Genomic DNA, 15,281 nt, shown 5'->3' with positions numbered 1-15,281 from the left:
ATTCTCCTCTTAAGGGAAATTTTTAAAATTTTATTTTACAAAAGCATTGGTCTAAAATACATTGGACATAAAAAAAGAGATTTCATGATAGTTTGTCTTCTGGTCTAGAAGACCATGTTCAGTCCTGAGAGATGCTCAATGCATCTGCAACCACAGACCTTCAGTGCTATAGGAGCTCATCTTCTTTGCAGAGGAGGAGCCTGAGGCACACAGAACAGCACATGATGCACCCAGCAAAATGAGAACAGTCTTGGGCAGAGTCTCCTGGCTTTCACTTGCACTCAATGACCACAATACTCTGTTCTCATGTGATTAAAATTTGGGATGTGCATGGTGGTGATCAGTAACAATAGGGAGCAGAAGCAGGGGGAGGTGAGGGGAGAACAAAACTTTCATCTGATCAGGGTAATGCTATGGCATTACCTGTTCTACCCCTGTCCCAGCTGTGATCAAAGGCAGCTAGACAACCCCTAGCTTTGCCCCAGATCTCCCTGGTCACACCCCAAGACAAACAATTCAACGGTGGCGTTTCTCAGGAAGGTATCAGCTAATGATTTGGGGGAAACTGCATAGGAGTTTCCAGCAACTCGGTCCTGAGAGATTATTGCATTCTGATCTCTAAATGGCAAGAGATGAATGATAAATGATCAAGTTGGGGAAGTTTATCTACAGTACAATTTCTGCAACTCATAGGTGTGAGGTTTTAAACAGATGTTGCTGGCAGGCAAACTAAACATAAATATTCCCCTCCCAGGATTCGGAAGGTGCCCAGCCCAGCGAATGCATGTATATATAGGGACTAAGCCAGCTCTCTTGTCAAAGGAGTCATAGCTCTTTTCCTCCTGGGTCTCTGCCTCCTTCCAGCCGGGACTTTTCTTTTGGCTGCTTCTCTGAATGTTCTAGTAACCATGAGCCGCCAATTCAGCTCTCAGTCAGCATTTAGCTCTAGGAGCAGGCGGTTCTATAGCACAGGCTCTTCTGCAGGCTCTGGTGGTGGGAGTCGGGCTGTCGGGTCTGTGTGTCAGGTCCGAGGCAGGTGTGGTGGTGGTGGTGGTGGCGGGTATGGGAGCCATGCCAGGGGGTTTGGTTCTAGGAGCCTCTACAACCTGGGAGGCAGTAAAAGCATCTCTATTAGCTTAGTGGGAAGAAGTGCTAGTGGTTTCTGCCAGGGTGGGGGTGCAGGAGGGAGATTTGGAGGAGGGGGCAGAAGTTTTGGGGGAGGTGGCTTTGGAGGTGGTGGTTTTGGGGGCGGTGGCTTTGGGGGCGGTGGCTTCGGAGGTGGTGGCTATGGAGGAGGTGGTTTTGGGGGTAGCAATTTTGGGCTTGGGGGCTTTGGTCCTTCCTGTCCCCCAGGGGGCATCCAAGAGGTGACTATTAACCAGAGCCTCCTTCAGCCACTTCACTTGGAGGTGGACCCTGAAATTCAGAGAGTCAAGACCCAGGAGAGGGAGCAGATTATGGTCCTCAACAACAAGTTTGCTTCCTTCATTGACAAGGTGAGTACCTCAAGGGCAGGGGGATCTCTGGCCCCTGATCAAATAATTGAGAGGGCCTTGTGCCCTGCCACCTCTTACCACCTTGTATTATCTCAGTTTGGTGGTGACAATCACTTCCAGAAGTATATGTTCTGAGACCTTAAGAAAGCATTTATTTCATTAGGCCTCAATTTGACTTACTGAGGGGATTTATCTTTTCCTTTTGGCCTGAAAGGAGGTAAGAAGTGTGAAAATGTCCCACAGAAAAAATACATGGTGTAGTGACTTTATTCTCGTTCATCATTATTTACTTTCCAACTACCCACTCACCCATCCACCCATCCACCCATCCCCTCATCCATCCATCCATCCATCCATCCATCCATCCATCCACACATCCATCCACACATCCATCCCACAAACATTTACTAAGCATCTATTATATGTCAGATACCGTGTCAGGTGCTACAGAGTGACAAGAACACAGGTCCCGGCCTCAAGGAACCATGGCACAGTCTAGACGAATGCTCTGAGGGTATTACTAGGGGCTAAAGTGAATAGCATACTAGGTAAGATTCTATCACTGTTCCAAGAATGGGCCAGATGGAGCCATCATAGCCCCTTTCTCTAGTTCCTTAGTTAAACTTCATATTAGGGCTGGTCCAGACCCAGATCAGCAAGTAGAGGCTGGTAGAGGCCTATGATAAGGACCTTCCTCCAGCATTTCCTTTTATCCAGAGTTGGAGGCACAGTAGACCCTGTAGGCGCCCCAGAAATGTCTTTGTTCTTGGTGATGTAATGGGAAGCACCCTGGGGCACAAAGACTCCTGGATGCTCAGTGACTTTCCCTCAGTCCCATAGGAATTCAGTGTTGAGGCCAGAGCTTGACCTGTGGTCTGACTGCAGATTACCCATGGCTAAAGTCAACCACTGGACTGTGTATATCCAGTCTGATATCTGGGTCGATTCTGGGAAAGGATAGAGTGTGTGGGCTGGGGGAGGAGGGGTAAGAGTATTGAGGCCCAAAGATAGCCAAACGGGAGTTGAATAGAACAAAGTGCTACTTCTGATCACCTTGGGTGGGAAATTTGGCTGAACATTTTCATACATCAGGCATGGGCAGGGACTGGGAAGTCTTGACTGGTGTAAGGAGGTGACAGGTGAAGAGACACCACTGGAGTTCAAGACTAAGCTAAAGGAGGAGATGAGAGAAATGAGAGAAGAGATGACTGAAGGTCAGTGAAATGGCCATGGGCTACTGGCACCTGATCTCCTGGGAGATTGTGGTTCCCACCATTAATATAGGACATTTGTTACATTTTATGACATGGGCCTATGGGCAAAGGCCAAATTGTACGTGACTGTGGCAAGCTGACCTTCCCTAAGGCTTGTCATAACCATGAAGAAAGAGCCCTCATCCAGGAGGACTCTAGCATAGCTGGGAGGGAGAAGAGTGGATTCTGACTCTACTTTCTCATCTGGTCTTTCTTCTTTCACCCTTACCCTCATATAGTCCATTCTCAGAGTCACACAAGAGCCACCATTTAAGAACATTGTATCATTGTATCACTTCTCTTTTTGAATCCTCCATTGGCTGTTTGTCTCATTTGGAATAAAAGCCAAGATCCTATAAGGCCCTGTGTGATCTAGCCTCGGCCCCACAGCTGCTGCTCACTCCCGGATTGCATTTGTGAGAATGAGGCAACATTGCCACCACTGGGTAGAACATCTCTCAAGCTGCAAATTTTGGTGAACAGAGTGAGGACTGGACTTTAGCTCCCCAAGGTACAAACTCATTGCTTGCAGTGACCCTTCACTCCCTCTGTGCTCCTTTCCTCTTTCTTTCTTACTTACCAGGACACTATTGCATTCCTGAACCTTCTAATACCCCATGCCTGCCTCAGGACCTTTGCGCCTGCCATTCCCTCTGAGAGTGGTCTGGCTTGCTCCCTCACCTCCTTCAGGTCTTTTCTCAGATGCCACTATCTTAGCGGAGCCTTCCCTGATTTCCCTTTTGAAGTAGCACCCACATACCAGCATCCTTATCCATCCTTATCCCTGTGTTACTTTTCTCCATTGTCCCTAAGGCCATTTGACACACTGTATATTTCAAATGCCTCTGGGTGTAGACTATCCAGGCCAATTACCACCCTGGCATAGAGGATTCAAGCTCAGCTGAACAAGATCAGGCCGGTGTTCCCATGGGAATAGATGGACACCCCCCTTTCCTTCCAGAGGTCCTTTTTCCTTGCCTTTGGTTCTACAAAAGCCTTTGTGTCTATTTCTACTCTCTGAATGTCCAAGCCTGACACCTGAAGGGCTGACTAGACTTGTCATTCAACATGTATTTATTGAGTAATTATCATATGCCAGCCTATTCTGGGTGTTGGAGATTCAATTATAAACAAAACAGACAAAGTCTCTGCTTTCTAGGAGTTTCTAGTCTATTCAGAAGGACAGTTGTCTACACTTGGAGGCAATTCCAAAGCCCTTAGCATTTCACTAGTCCATGATACTTATGAACTGTCTTCTCTGTGTTGGGCACTGTGTGTCTATGGGTCTGAGCACCTTGTGTCCACAGGAGATCAAAGCCAACATGGGCCTGCCTTCCTGAGGCTCCCCCAGCCAAGGAGGGTTATGTTCAAACAGCACTAAGCGACGGCAAGTCACACTAGATGCTCCGGGGAAGGGACTGAGGGCTATAAAGGCGAGATACCAGGAGAATGCCACTTTAGTTGAGATCAAGAGGGTAAATGCTTAGCCAGGCAAAGAGTTGCTGGAGGCAGCAGGAGGCTGGACTGTCATAAACAGGAGGGAGAGGAGCATGACAAGCCAAGAGGGGTATGCTTTTTCCAGAATGAAGGTGAGCTCAGCATGATGCTAGTTTCATCTGTACAGATGGGACATAGCCCAGGTATGTTTTGGGGGGACTGGGAAAAAATCACAATGGCTTTCAGTGATTTTTCTAGCTATTAAATCCTACTAAAATTGCCTGGCACTCTTTGCACCCAGTCTCTGCCTCTGCAGTTTGGGTGGCCTGACGAAACCATGGGTTCCTTTGCTGATGTGCTCTGAGTTATCGTGTATGTGCATGGGGAGAAGGTCCTCTGGCTAACCTGCCCCTTATTGTTTGGTGTGGAGATTCCTTGTGGGTCCATGAAATTTTTTCCTTTAGTTCCTGCAATACTGAGCACAGGGCTAAGACCCCATGTCTGTTTGATTTGTCTACCTCCTCGCAATGCTGCTAGAACAAAACTAGGCCAGGTGGCAGGAATTTCCCATGGCGGGGGTTGGGGGGGTTCAAGCTGAGACAACCTGTGAGATCTGCTTGCCTTAACTCTTGCTTTAATGAAGCTAAAAAAATGAGCCATGGGGAATAGTGTTCACTATCTCCCAGCCTAGAGTAAAAATTCAAAGGGAGTTAACAAGGCTGGCCCCTCGGAAGGGCAGTCCTAAGGGCTGGGTGGCATTGTAGGGGAGTGTCTTCAGGGTTCTGTCCTGACCACACAAAGCAGTGGGTTTGTCCTCATACACAACTCCCAGGAGGATTCTGAAATGTTTGTGTGTGTGTGTTGTGTGTGTGTACACGTGTGTGTGTGTGTGTCTGCACCCGAGCGAAGTATAGAGGCATCCCCTATCTTCACCAAAGGCGTGGGAAGGGAGGCTCCATCTAAGGGCCACCTGTGGGGGTAAGGTGAAGATTGATCACAGTCTTGCGGAGCACAATCCATGCACTTGGTCTGCACAGCCAGTCAGCTCTCTGGACCCTGTACCTGACCTCTGTGCCCAGTTTTGGAAGAAGAGGTAGTGAGAATATAGGATGATGTCCACTCTCCATTTTCCATGTCAGTGAATGTTAATGAAGGGAATCGCAACATGAGTATTTCCCAAACACTAGATAACCCCAAAGTCCTTACTTTAGGGCATGCTTATGCATTATATAACATTTCTAAAAAGTGGGAACGGGGCACCTGGGTGGCTCAGTTGGTTAAGCATCTGACTTCGGTTCAGGTCATGATCTCAGGGTCATGGAATTGAATCCCACTTCAGGCTTCCTGCTCTGCGGGGAGTCTGCCTACCCACTCCCTTTGTCTCCCCCGCCCCCGTCATGCTCTCTGTCTCCCAAACGAGTACATAAAACGTTATAAAAAAAGTGGGGTGACTTGTTTTTAAAATTCTGAGTTAGCATTTATGTGAGGTGACCTTCTGAAACATACACTGGCAGGAAATGGACATGGTGGACCCTGCAGGATGGGGACACCCAGGCTGGTTTGGTCAGAAATCAGTATCATATTCTTAGTCAAATTGTTTCCTCCCTCTTATTGTCTCCTCTTCTCAATCACAGACAGCATTTCAGCCACAAAGAGAAATGAGCCTTGGATATTAATGTTTCAGCCGCTCTGCATGCATCACCATTTCTTTACGCTGGCAGGGGGTGTGGTGTGTGGGAGTGACAGCTCTGTGGTATACGTGGCCGTAGCTGAAGAAAAGAAGGCACTCCACTGGAGGTGGTTGACCATCAAAATCAGAGTTAGCTTAGTTTTTTTTTTTTTAAAGATTTTGTTTATTTATTTGATAGGGAGAGACACAGCGAGAGAGGGAACACAAGCAGGGGTGAGTGGGAGTGGGAGAAGCAGGCTTCCCGCCGAGCAGGGAGCCTGATGCGGGGCTCCATCCAAGGACCCTGGGATCATGACCTGAGCTGAAGGCAGATGCTTAATGACTGAGCCACCCAGGTGCCAGGTGCCCCCAGAGTTAGCTTAGTAACTCAGAGTTAATTTTAGGCAAGTTGACCTTATAGCCCTTGATCAACCATCAGAAACCATATTGTGTTCTGTGTGTCCTGGTCCCACAGAAAGGGAAGCTCTCTGATCCCAAGGGGGACCATCTTGATTCTCTGAGGTCAGATATGCTGTCTGGTTGCCAGACTTGCTACCCGTGGGGGTGCTTCTTGGACCCACAGCCCAGGATGAACTTGGAAGTTTCTTGCTCTTAGGTGCGATTCCTGGAGCAGCAGAATCAGGTGCTGCAAACGAAGTGGGAGCTGCTGCAGCAGGTAAACACCTCTACTCGGACCAATAACCTGGAGCCCATCTTGGAGAACTACATCAGTGAGCTGCGGAGGCAGGTGGATTTCCTCAACGCCGAGCAGATGCGCCAGAACAGTGAAGTTAGGAACATGCAGGATGTCGTGGAGGACTACAAGAACAAGTGAGACCCCAGAAAGGGTAAATGGGTCAGGAACTGATTCAGGGGCAAGACGCTTTGCTTTTGTGTTACTATGTCAGGGGGGACCAGGGTCTCTACCTGGCTCTGTAGTGTACAACCACAGAGGGCACCATCTTGCCTATGGCAGCTCGGGTAGGATAGTTCTCAGTTGTATTAGGTGGGAAGGGAAGACTATCCTCAGGGTGCTGGACCCAGATGAGCCAAGTTCCAGTGGGTTTTGCCACTTTCTGACTGCTTGCAACTCTGTCTTTCTAAGCCTTTAGTTTTCATCTTAGTAAAGTAGGGATGGTAAGCACCCTCCCTATTGGGTTGCTGTGACAGGCAGATCTGGGTTCTCAGGCTTCATTGTGCAGCAGGCTGGTTGAGTAGGCCTGGAAAAGCACCAGAGGGTTTGCATTTCTGGTATGCTTCCACGTGATGCTGGTGGACTGGGGACCACACTTTGAGAACCACCTGTTCAGATGACATTATGCTTGATGAGTTCCTAGACTGTGTCTGCACATACTAAGCACTAGTTTTTATTAGTCAGAATGGTAGGGATGGCAGGACTTGTCTAATGCCAGATCAGCTGCTCCTGTATCCTATAGGCAACCGAACGGCTTCTCCCTCCCCATGTGACAGTGCAGGGTGTTACTCTTGACGCCATCCTGACATGCCAATCAGAAAGTCAAGAGGTTGTGGCTCCAAAAGGGCAAGATGAAATTCACACTGAAGGTGTTGGGGGGCAACATGGTAGGTGACATTTTTTTCTCTTTAAAACAATTTAGCAAAAGTGGCTATTTATGTTCTCAACTGCAAAAAATAAGTGAGTGCAACAAATTTACAAAGGTAAAACATCAAATGAAAGAGGGACATTTCAGGGTGGTTCTGTGTGGCTCTGCATTTTCCACTTTAGATTGTTGTCCTCTCTATTGACCTGGAAGGCCCAGAACTGGTTTCAGCTGCTTGTCTGTGAGAGTGGCAGGGGATAGTGAAAGTCTAGCACTAAAAGTTTGGATATTCCAAGCCGCCTGATGAGAGGAAAAATCTCAAGGAGCCAAGGTCAGCCTCAGCAGCCTATCTGTGTCTCTTACTCCCCCCTACAGATACGAGGAAGAGATCAACCGGAGGGCCAACACTGAAAATGACTTTGTCGTCCTGAAGAAGGTGAAGGATGGGGGTGATCCCAGGGGGACAGTGGGCCCAGGGGGCTGAGCAGAGTGAGGAACTACTGTGGGATACTATGTGACCAAGAGGGGAATGGTGACCACTGGGGGCAGCTTGTTGAGGGTGTGGCCTGAATGCTAAGCCCCTGCACGCACTGAAGGGGTTAAGTCTGAAAGTGATGTTGATATCAATCTTGAGGCTTCCTGGAGTACTTATCTCTCTACAGTCCTGAAGGTAAAGTTCAATCAACTGACACCTGTCAGTCATGTGCAGCCTTGAGACCTGGGGAGGGACCTGAGGCGCTGTGTGTGAATGACTGGGATGAAGGGCTTAGTGTCACATTTCCTTCTGGCCAGGAGAGCCAGAGATTTTGCAGGTCCCTCACCTGAGTGAGGTAAGGAAATTTGCAGTCAAGGAAATAAACCGAGAGAGGTTTTGCCACTTGCCTGGGTCACCCCGTGAGCGTCCAGCCAACACCTGGACAATAAAGTCAGACTATTTCTGCTTGCTGATCAGGATGTGGATGCTGCTTACATGAGCAAGGTAGACCTGGAGTCCAAGGTGAATGTCCTCTTTGGAGAGATCAGTTTCCTGAAGTATTTATTTGATATGGTGAGTTCAGTCCTCATGAGAAACTCTTCTCTTTCCTCACATGTCACAAGGGGCTGTTGGAGGTGGAGGCCTGAAACCCAACATGACCCACTAGGGACTCCTCTCCCCAGTCACCTCAGCTCTGTGGAACTGGAGTCAATCTCCAAAGCCCTAGTGCTCAGATTCCTGGGTGCAGGTGCTGGAGATGGGAGGCAGGGAGGTTCCTGAGGGAGAAGATGGAACAGCCCTTTTTTCTACCTAGACATGAGATTAATACCCAGCACATACAGGAAGAAAACCGACCAGAAATCTTCATCAGTGCTGGGAAGCCAATAGGGCTATTGGGGAATTCTGTAGGAGAGGACAATGTGGATCCTAAAGGGAATGAGGATGAAGCCTGCAGTGGTGAGGGATAATATGCTCCTACCCCTGACCTTACTGTTGCCATGTCTACCTTGGGCCAGATGTCGTGCGAGGAGCTTTGCCATGTCTTGGTCTTCATTCTGCTGATAAGAGAGCTGAGGCACTCAGAGACTCAGTCACTAGCTCAGTCCCTCAGCTAGTCACTAGCTAGTTGGCAGTAGAGTCCAGGCTCAAAAGTGAGGGAATGGCTGCATGTATTTCTTAAGAACAAGTCTGCCTATCAGAGAGCCAACCAAAAATGGCAGCCAAGCCAACTAAGGCAGGGAGAGAGGGTACAGGAGAGGCATTGTGTGCAGGGGGTGCTTACAAGGGCTCTGGATTCATGCTCCTTTCTTTTCCCTAGAGGCTAGGTCTGGGGGTCTTTACCTTTAGTTAAGGTACCTCTTGGGGTGAACAACTATTCAAAGATCTTTCCCCAAGACTCCCATCTGGCCCAGGCTTCTGTTTTCCCCAGAGACTTGAGGGGACAGGAGAGGGAAACTGAGGCCCCAGGAGGAAAGTGGAAAGAGTCAACCTGGGTTCCATGCCTTGCAGGAGCTGTCCCAGATGCAAACCCATATCAGTGACACCAATGTCATCTTGTCTATGGACAATAACCGCTTCCTGGACCTGGATAGCATCATCGATGCAGTGAGGACCCAGTATGAGCTAATTGCACAGAAGAGCAAGGATGAGGCTGAGGCGCTGTACCAGACCAAGGTGAGCACTGCTGATTTTCTACCCAGACTTGGTACCCCAAACCAGACATAGCCTCAGAATTTCTACCATCTTTCTCTTATTTTGGAAGTTATATATATACACACACATACATATATGTATCTGTATACATTACATATATACATATATATGTATATATATATATATAATATCTAATCTCATTTGCTCTTTATGACAAGCCTGCAAGGTAAAGATTTGGCTACCCTTATTTTGAAGATAGCGGAGTATGACCTTCCCTAGTTTCCATAGGGTCTTATGGCAGGTAACGGGCAGAAGCAGGACTTAAACTTAGGTGTCCTGTCTACAAACCCATTCCCTAAACCACTTATGATGTTTTTTATTCTTAATGATATCTTCTAAACTGTAGTTTTGTACTTTTGTCTTTCACTTATTATTTGTGAATGCTGTTCTGTGACATTAAATATTATACATCATTTTAATAGCAGATGGTGTTCATGGTAAGAATATACCCTCATTTATGGCATAAACATCTCTTTGGCTAAGTTTTTGGGCACATTTCTGATTACTTATTTATTATCAGTGGACTCAGACCTTTTCAGAGGGTGAAAACTGTAGTTAAGGATCAAAGGCTGGTTCCTTCATTCTGAACTCCTAGCACTTGAGATCTACTTTCTCAACACCAATCCTAGAGGGCCTCTGTCCCCCTGCCCTATAGGCAGGCATTCCGAGCAGGGTGGATTTCAGTGTCAGACCAGGGAGGTAGATGGTCAACAGGGAAAGCATCAGAATGCAGAGCTTCCCTTGAACCAGCAACTCTCCCCACTCCCTGCCACCTTACCTCCTCCCGAGCCCTGTGGGAGCTTACTGATGGGGCCACATAGATACAGAAATGACATAGAGAGGAGAATGGGAATAAACAAGGGGCATGCTGAAGGCCTCTGAGGAAATCAGGTCTTGGCTGCTAGGGAAACCATCCTGGAAAAGGGTAGGAAGGAATGTGGTGTGCTGGCAAAAGGGAAGAGGTCCCGGTGTTGGTAAAGGCCAGCAGTAAGGCCTAGATAGGGGAACAAGTAAGTGGAAAAGGGCATCTAGGAGCAGCTTTGTCTAGGATTTGGGTCTGGCCAGAGACTGGTGAGAAAGAGGGCGGCTTGAACAAGACTGTATGTGTGTGTGTGTGTGTGTGCGTGTGTGTGTGTGTGTGTGTGTGTGTAGAGGGGGTGTCATGGCTCAGATGAGGGACATTTGGCACAGGAGTGAGTGTGTTATCAGGGTATCACGGCTCTGGGGATGGGGCATAGCTGGGAACTGTCCCAGGAGAGCAGATTTGGGCGGGGCCTGGGAAGGTAGACTCACTCCCTCGAGGAGGGCCTCCTGCAGCACAGCAGGCTGACCATGATGCCGTCTTTGTTCTCAGTACCAGGAGCTCCAGATCTCGGCGGGAAGACATGGAGATGAGCTGAAGAACAGCAAGATGGAGATCGCTGAGCTCAACCGCACCATCCAGAGGCTACAGGCAGAGATCGGCAATGTCAAGAAGCAGGTGAGAAAGATGCTCAGGGTGGGCTGTCTGGACACGCCACCTCCCACAGGGCCCTGTCAGATGGGGCTCCTGAAACTCACCTCCCATTCGGTTCTTCTCTGCGACCGTCCCCTGGGCAGCTTGAGCAGATGCATGTGGCCATTTCGGATGCAGAGGAGAGAGGAGAGCAGGCCCTTCAGGATGCACGGCAGAAGCTTGGGGACCTGGAGGACGCCCTGCAGCAGTCCAAGGAGGAGCTGGCGCGGCTACTGCGTGACTACCAGGCGCTGCTAGGGGCCAAGCTGTCCCTGGACGTGGAGATCGCCACCTACCGCAAGCTGCTGGAGGGCGAGGAGAGCAGGTGGGCCCTGCTTCTGGGGCCAGCTTGCAGGCTGCCCCCATGGGGTGGTGAAACTGACTATTTGGAGAGAAAACAGGCCTTGCTTTCTGGGAAGATGAGTAGATCTGGCTGAGTAGAAGCATTCAAATCAGAAGCAGAAGATATGTCATTGTCTTCAGTCCCCTGCCTCCCAGCAGAATGCCCCTATACCCCAGCCTAAGCCATGCAGCCAGTGCTAAATGGCTTCCAGAAACTGCTTAAAACCCCTTCTAGCCCCTCACTCCCTGACCCCCTAGCCTGTGCACCCACCTTTCCCTAAAGCTCGGGGACAGTTTTCACTTCAGGGGAATGTCTCTGCTCCGGATGTTTCCAGGCTGTCACCTGCCTTCCCCTGGGCTTTGCTGGTCTGGCTGATGTGTGTGCTTTGGTTTTACAGGATGTCTGGGGAGCTGCAGAGCCATGTTAGCATCTGTAAGTCACAGGGCCCAGGGGGTGGGCTGTTTGGGGCGGGGCAGGGCAGAGGGAGGGCCCCGGATGGCTGACCAGCAAGGACCACGCTCAGCGTTCTAGTTTCCAGTCCTGCACGTGAAAAAAAACCAGTGAGCCAACAAATTGCAAAGCCTGGAGAAATTCTCTGAACTAAATTGTTACGATTTTAGTTCTTAATGTATTTTAGTGTTCAAGAGACCTAATAATCAGTAGCAGCTTAGAACTTGTCAGGGGTATGGATAATGAAAGCAGGTCCTGACGTGCTTTGTCTTTTTAAATTATTATTATGATCATGTTCAATTAGCTAACATATAGCACATCATTGATTTTTGATGTAGTATTCAACCATTCATTAGTTCCCTAAAATACCCAGTGCTTTCTCCTATGAAGAATACTTTGAAAAGGGGAAGCCTTTCATCCGAGGTAACTTTTTGCAAGTCAGATGAGGCCAGCCACTAAGGATGCAGGAGGCTGCCTGACGGAGGGTGCAGAGAGGTGCACGGGGGAGGTCCAGGCTGGTGCCCTGGCCAGCTCTTCTGACCCACGCTGGGGATGCCCTCTCCCTACAGCTGTGCAGAGCAGCCAGACCACCGTCAGCGGCGGAGGCGGCGGGGGCGGCGGCAGCCGTGGCTCTGGAGGCTACGGTGGCGGCGGCTATGGGGGCTCCGGCGGCGGCGGCTCCCGTGGGAGCGGAGGCAGTTACGGCGGGGCCTCCCGAGGGGCCAGCGGAGGTGGTTACGCGGGTGGCGGCGGCGGCGGGAGCTACGGAGGAAGCAGCCGGAGCAGCAGCAAGTACGCGGGCAGAGGCGGCGGCGGCTCCTCCCGCGTGCAGATCATCCAGACCTCCACCAACACCTCCCACAAACGGATCCTGGAGTAGAGGGAGGCTCACACACACCCCCGCCGGCAAGGCGCTATCCTGTCCCCTCCCCCGCGCCCTTCCTGAACCCTTCTCACTTACCTTTCTCTCCTGGGTCTCAGCAGCTTTGCTAACACATTCCACGCTAGCGGGGGAAGCAGGTGGATAACCCCAAACTGCAGATCTGGCTTTGGAGGGCGCTGGTTGGCGGTCAGAATCACAGCCAGACGGCTCTCCGCTCAGACTCCACTCAGCTGGCCCCGCTCCTGCCCTTGCGGACACCCAGGGCCCCAGTTTAGCACTGGAGAAAGAGAGCCTGTAGACTCTGCACCAAGCGGATGATGGAGAGTTAATGTCAAGGGTATCAGGTTTCCTGCATCTTTCCTGCACCTGAGATGCCCTGTGAACAGTAATCCATCCCTTAGGGGACCTGCAGAATGAGGACTTTGGGCCAGTAGTTTGGCAAGATGAACCTCTGTGCCACGGACGCATTCCTGTCCGTTGGTCTGTTGGCCTCATACTTTCATGTCGGTGGAGAGTATGGATTTGCTGTCCTCATCAGACACCACGAAGTCATGTCTGGTCCTGATTCTGCATCTCTGTCTTAAGCATTGTCCTCTGGGTTAACAGCCCAAGGTGGGAGCATTTCAGAGGGCATGTGTCCTTGTCCCCTGGGAGGACTAATTACTGGTGAATAGAGGAGTCAGTGGGCAAGCAGTGGAGCTCTGCTCTGTCCTACCCCTCCTGACTGTTCCATTCTCTGTCAGTCTGGCCCTTCCTGAATTCTGCTCCATAATGGCCCTCCTGAGAATTGTCCAGGAGGCTGGGCACATGCAGCCTAGCACTGTTGTGTCCATGTGCCAGGCCCTGAGGAGTTGGGGGATCAAGCATGGGTCTCAGGAGGGTTCTATCCTGACCAGTCTGGAAGCTGCTGGCCTGGTGTCCTTTCCTGGGGTCTCAAAGTCCCTCTGTTTTCCTCTTCTCTGTGACTGGGCACTTCATGAGAATTTGACCCCTCCTTTCAGGCCTTCACAGGTGTTTGCAATGCGCTGGAGGGGACAGGAAGAGCTATCAGCCAATGAGCCGGCCTGGAGAGGGGGAGGGGGAGGGCAGTGTTGCTTCTGAGATCTGGAGTCACCTTCGTTTCCTTGCTGAGTCCTAACGCAGCCTCCAAGTCCGTGATTCTGTTGGGACCTCAGACGGGCTCAGTGGGGGTCCCTTCATCATTTCCTGGTTGAAGGTTGTACCTTGAAGGGCTTGACATTTTTGGTGTTTCTACAATAAAATTTTCTGTGACCTCAAACTACTGTTGAGTCAGAGATAAGTGATTTCTTCTTAAGTATCTGCAGGCCTCTGCAATTATTCATATCTGGAAATTATTATTTTTATTATTTTTTATTAAATGAGTAACACATGATCTTAAAAGACCTTGCAGACATAATCTTACTAGTGCTGAAAGTGGCTGTTCATTCCAAAGTCACTTACACATTTATTCAGCTCCTGCTGTGTGCCAGGCAGTGGCCTTAGGCCTGGGAGTGCAGTATTGACTAAACATGTTTCTGAATCTTCAGGTACTCACAATCTAAACGTTAGGGTATGGGAAAGGGGAAAGTTCAGAAGGAGGAGAAATCAGAGCAATGTGTCCCTGTGGACCTTTTAGTCTGAAGGTGGAAGCAAGGTCTGTCCTGTGGACACAGGCAGACCCTTCATTGCAGGAGGGGTGGAACCTGCCATAGGTGCCAATGCTGGGGAAGAGAAGTTGGCCCCCGAACTTGGCTCTCCTAGGCTAGAATGTGGAATGGAACTGGGGAACAGAGAAGAAGTAGGTGTGGGCAGGGACTGAGGGAAGGGCCCTTCAGACAGGGGACTAGTGTTCTAGAGACTCAAAGGTAAGAGAGAGTGAATGTGTGTGAATGAGAGAGGGTGGCTTTCCAGGAGACATGAGCTCAGAAGATAAGAGACTGAGCCCATTCACTCAGTGGGGGTCCTGGGCAGGGTTTCTGGAATCCATGCCTCTGGGGAAAACACAGATGCCGATATTCAAGAATGGAGCAAATTAAGCTACCACTTTATCCTACGTGATATTTTGAGTCTGTGTAAAGAAGTCACATAAAAGATGTGACCTACTTTCTCCTTCCCTGAAGGAGTACAGATGGCAGTTTGGATATGGGATTCATTCAAATATGGCTGCAGCCCATACTGATAAGACAGTGTGTTCCCACGCACACCCCTACCTGCTCTCTGAGAGGTTTCTCCTCATTGCACCTTGGTAATGGCCCTGTGGGGGAATAGGCTGGGAAAGGAGAGATGGGCAGAGGAGCTGTCTGAAGGGAAGGAGAGAGGACTTAGAGAGAAGCCATGCCACATTTGAAGTAAAAAAAAAAAAAAAAAAAAACCCCATGGGACAGGGATGGGAAGAGAGAAAACAGCAGTGGGTGTAAACTTGATTTGATGTAGAGTGTTCAGCCGCCAGCAGGGACAGCACATGAACCAACAGCTGTTGGTGGCCACTGGGGATGGGTGTGGGGACCA

At 49.7% G+C, this 15,281-nt stretch overlaps 1 protein-coding gene across 1 annotated transcript; it reads left to right on the top strand.

Annotated features, from left to right (window-relative positions):
• Positions 1-807: 807 nt before the first annotated feature.
• On the top strand, positions 808-14,052 carry KRT77 (keratin 77). The gene is made up of 9 exons (XM_044229169.1): positions 808-1,496; positions 6,472-6,686; positions 7,790-7,850; positions 8,367-8,462; positions 9,399-9,563; positions 10,957-11,082; positions 11,202-11,422; positions 11,838-11,872; positions 12,460-14,052. Exons 1-9 carry the CDS (start codon positions 909-911, stop codon positions 12,768-12,770), a joined length of 1,818 nt encoding a protein of 605 aa, XP_044085104.1. The 5' UTR covers positions 808-908; the 3' UTR covers positions 12,771-14,052.
• The last annotated feature ends 1,229 nt before the right edge of the window (positions 14,053-15,281 follow it).

Source organism: Neovison vison, chromosome 12, assembly GCF_020171115.1.
Source record: "Neovison vison isolate M4711 chromosome 12, ASM_NN_V1, whole genome shotgun sequence".
Lineage (NCBI taxonomy): Eukaryota > Metazoa > Chordata > Mammalia > Carnivora > Mustelidae > Neogale > Neogale vison.
This window is presented reverse-complemented; position numbering and strand designations above follow the sequence as displayed.